This window comes from Arachis ipaensis, chromosome B03 (assembly GCF_000816755.2).
Source record: "Arachis ipaensis cultivar K30076 chromosome B03, Araip1.1, whole genome shotgun sequence".
Classification (NCBI taxonomy): Eukaryota; Viridiplantae; Streptophyta; class Magnoliopsida; order Fabales; family Fabaceae; genus Arachis; species Arachis ipaensis.
Window position 1 is genome coordinate 47,933,759 of NC_029787.2, and position 3,929 is coordinate 47,937,687.

At 27.5% G+C, this 3,929-nt stretch overlaps 1 protein-coding gene across 1 annotated transcript in view; it reads right to left on the minus strand.

Annotated features, from left to right (window-relative positions):
* Nucleotides 1–2,687, minus strand: part of LOC107634436 (MOB kinase activator-like 1A) — a 4,145-nt gene extending 1,458 nt beyond the window's left edge. Inside the window, exons 1-5 of the mRNA XM_016337941.2 lie at nt 2,578–2,687; nt 2,357–2,451; nt 1,106–1,154; nt 893–1,001; nt 490–583 (exon numbers count right to left, since the gene is read on the minus strand). Of these exons, the coding sequence (XP_016193427.1) occupies nt 490–583; nt 893–1,001; nt 1,106–1,154; nt 2,357–2,382 (278 nt within the window). The 5' untranslated portion in view covers nt 2,383–2,451; nt 2,578–2,687. The remainder of the gene's footprint in view (nt 1–489; nt 584–892; nt 1,002–1,105; nt 1,155–2,356; nt 2,452–2,577) is intronic.

Consider the following 3,929-nt stretch of genomic DNA (forward strand, 5'->3'; position numbering starts at 1 on the left):
CCTTATTCCTTATTTGTTTTTTGTCTGTCTTTATTTTTGCATAACCAAATTAATCAAATTTTTCTGTTCAGTATTCTCATATTTCTCTGCCTTAGAGATAATAGCTAAACACAGCCACCCAATGACTTGCAAATGCATCTTACGTTGTGCATAAAATAAATTTTGCATATCTCATACTTCAATTTTTTTTTTCTATTTTCCACTCCATAATCATCACTTACTAAAACCTCTGTTATCTTCTAAAGAAATCATGCGCATTATACGATATTTCTAGATGTGCTAGCCCAAAACCTACACTATAACTCAGTGCTCACTTTTGTTCTTGTGAACAGGAGAAAAATTCATTTTGAAAAACAAAACCTAATTGCTAATAATATTCAAAGAAAACCCACCACAAGGGTAAACCATATAGTAGCCTGCCAATCTAATCAAACTACAACTTAACTATGGAATTAAAATTAAAAAGTTGGTACATAAATCAAAGCTTACTTTGGTCCTGCACTCATTGTTGGACAGTTGCTTGCCGTGCAGAACTCTGTTAGTGTACCAAATAGAATATTTACTTGATTAAAGAAGTCCACGGCTGAAAAAAAAAATTACACCAACGAAAATGAAATTCTTAATTTGCCTTTATGGAGAATGGAAAATTACATGAAAAAAATTACATGCTCACAAATTATGCATGTTAGAGTACTGGTTTTACTCCCGTTGATTTTTCCCTTGCAAGTTTAACATTTAAGAATTCTTTTAACAAAACATGACTTGTATGAACTTAAGTAGTATGTCAAGTTTTTATTGAATTTTTTATTTTTTTCTTCTTTTGACTTACATTTTGTATGATCATTTTTTAAGTGCTGTTATAACATTTGCTAGAAATAGAGCATGTTCTTACTGTTTACAGCTAGCCATTCGTTAAAATCTTCACCGGGAGGCAGCTTAACAGCTTCCCTCAAGTTCCCACTACCCAATGTAGCATCGATGTGTTTTTGAAGTTGAGCACCCTTCATTCATTTCATACACGAAATGCTTAATTAGTTTAAAGCTCAACCTATCAACAATTATGACCATAAAGAATCCAGCAATTATAAGAAGTAAAAGCACCTACCTTACTTCCGGATGGAGCACTCTTCTTTGGACGAAATGTTTTTTGGTTTCTGCATGGATATGATTAAAAGTCTGGTTAGTTATTGTTGTTATCGTTATATAAGATGAAGTTTAGTTATACTTAAGCAAAAGTTAATTGTAACAAAAGAAAATACAGACAATAATATGAGCTAAAAGAAATTATGCGAATAATCAAATCAAACAATTCATATTTCTCAAGGAAAGGGGAAAAAAAGTGGTAGGACAATATATCATTTTTATTTTGTAGTTGCAAAACCTGGTACTTGAAATTTTGAAATGGTTATTGTTAGATGTGGCTTCCAATCAACATCACATGCATATATGTTGTTGATTAGAAGAATGGTTTATGTGTCCTGTGTTACAATTTTTTTAATATATAAATTAAAAAACTTCGTTAAGATATATATCATGAATAATGTCTATACAATAGCAACAATGTCACTTTTCAATGTCATTCGTGGACACCTTTTTAGCAACTCACTTTTCAATGTCTATACAACAACCCATTAGCTAAGAATACACTATAAATAATGAAACTATCCACTAAATAACAGTTTTCAACCCACAAATTGTATCATTATTGGCACAACTTAACTTTTTTTTTATGGTATCTTCCAACCCAATTGGCTAAAAACTAATCCGTGATGAATTTGAGCTCTATTTAAGGGTTTGTTGCGCTAATGATTTGTTGTATGCACAAGGCGGGACTCAAATCTCTAATACTTACTTAAACAGACTAATGAACTAATCACTAAACTAACCCAAGTTAGTTTATTGGCACAACATAAGTAGATAGCAACATCACTACCTGATTTTATTTTGGTGACTTACATCACTACATGTTTAAATAACAATTAACACAATTCAGTTACCTAAATTTTCAATATTTATAAATCCCCATTACAACTTCACAGCAACAATCAGGAAAAAAAAAAAACAAGAAAACAATTGGCTACGTGAACCAAACAACATCACAAATAATAATGAAAAAAAAAAAAAGAATTCAAATTGCTTGCTTTCACACAAAGCAATTATCAAAGGGGATCTAGAATCAAATAAAAGGGATACAAAATATACAATCCATAGAACTTAAAAAAAAAAACGTTCAAAAATCAAATTGAAACTACCAAGTTTATCCATACAAAAGTGCATAAAACAAATTATACATTTCAAAACATTTAAAAAGGAAAGAAAAATAAACTCATAGTCTACAGAAGAATGAAGGCAATACCTGCTTCCAAGGCCGAAGAGACTCATGGTGCCTAAATCCGAAGTGTGTCTCTTTTTTTAAGATCCAAATTCGGATGGCACCTTCTCCTTCTCGTCCTTTCGTCAAATCAGAAAACCAAAAGAATTAAAGAACACATCGTAATGAGTTTCTTTATACATTTATATATGAAGAGAAAGAGATAAAGACGCCAAGAAAAGGAAAATTGAGACAGAAATAGAGACATAAAATGCTTGAACGCTCTATTGCCAATCTGTCATCTCCCCGTTTTTCTCTCTCTTATCTAGCAATATAGAGAAAGAGGCGCCAACAAACATTGCATTTTTGTCATCTTCAAATTTTCTTATTAGTCTCTCTCTCTCTTTCAATTTTCTAAATTCTCTGATATATATTCTTATCATATTCTCTTGTTAAAATAAAATTCACAAAAGATTTATTTGAGAAAATAAATTATTTTAATGTCTACTTTTAATAAATAGTTATATGAAAATAAATAGTACATTGTTTTTTTTTTCTTTTTGGGATATAATCTTGTTTTAATTTTTTTGGGAATTTTTGTTTATGTAAGAAAAAAAACTTTTGAATTATGTTCATTTAATTTTAGAAAAGAGCGTCACTTTTTTTGTGTGGTGTTTACCAATTTTTTTTGTTATTATTTCAATCCCGTTACAGAACGAACAAGGAGTGCAATCAACTAATATTTTGTCTTTTGAATTTTTTAAAAGAAATATTATTTTAAATTATTATGAGAAATTTTTAAAGAGTTTAATTTTGATGTACCATAAAATATTTTATATAGTCATATAATTATGATTGATGTAAAAAATAGTTACTTTTGCTAATATGGAATTATTTGATTGGATGCACGGTTTTATACTGACAGTGCATCAAAATTAAATTCATATTTAAAATCTAAAATTTAAAAAAAAAATCTAAACCCCAATAATAACCAACCTTCAAAATCAATGTAAAATCATTTTAAAAATTCTAAAATTTATTTTAAACATTTAAAATTAGTTTAAAATTTTAAAATTCATTTAAAAAATTCAAAATCATCTAAAAATTTTCAAAAATCATTTTAAAAAGTTCAAAATCATTTTAAAAAATATTTTAAAAATTGTTAGTGAAAAATTATCTAAAACATAATAAAAAGAAGCATTAAAAGCCTAACAAAAAGAGATATTCAAAATTATTTTAAAATTTTCAAAACATAACAAAATGAGATATCTAAAAAATATTGGAAAAAGAACATTCGAAAACTAAAAAAAAAACATCTAAAATTATTAAAAAATAATACAAAACCCAAAACAACATAACAAAACATCCAAAACATAAGAAAAAGAAATATTTGAGACTTAAACAAAAAAAGAAACATCCAAAATCAGTAAAAAAATCATTCAAAACAAAACAGAAGTAAAAGGAACATCGAACCCAAATGTAATAAAACTTAGCAAAAAATGAGATATCCAAAATTTTTTTAAAATTTGTTAGAGGGAGCAGCAATTCAAATTATCATAGAAAATATCCAAAATCTAAAAACAAAATATCTAAAACTAAATAATAACAAACATCAAAT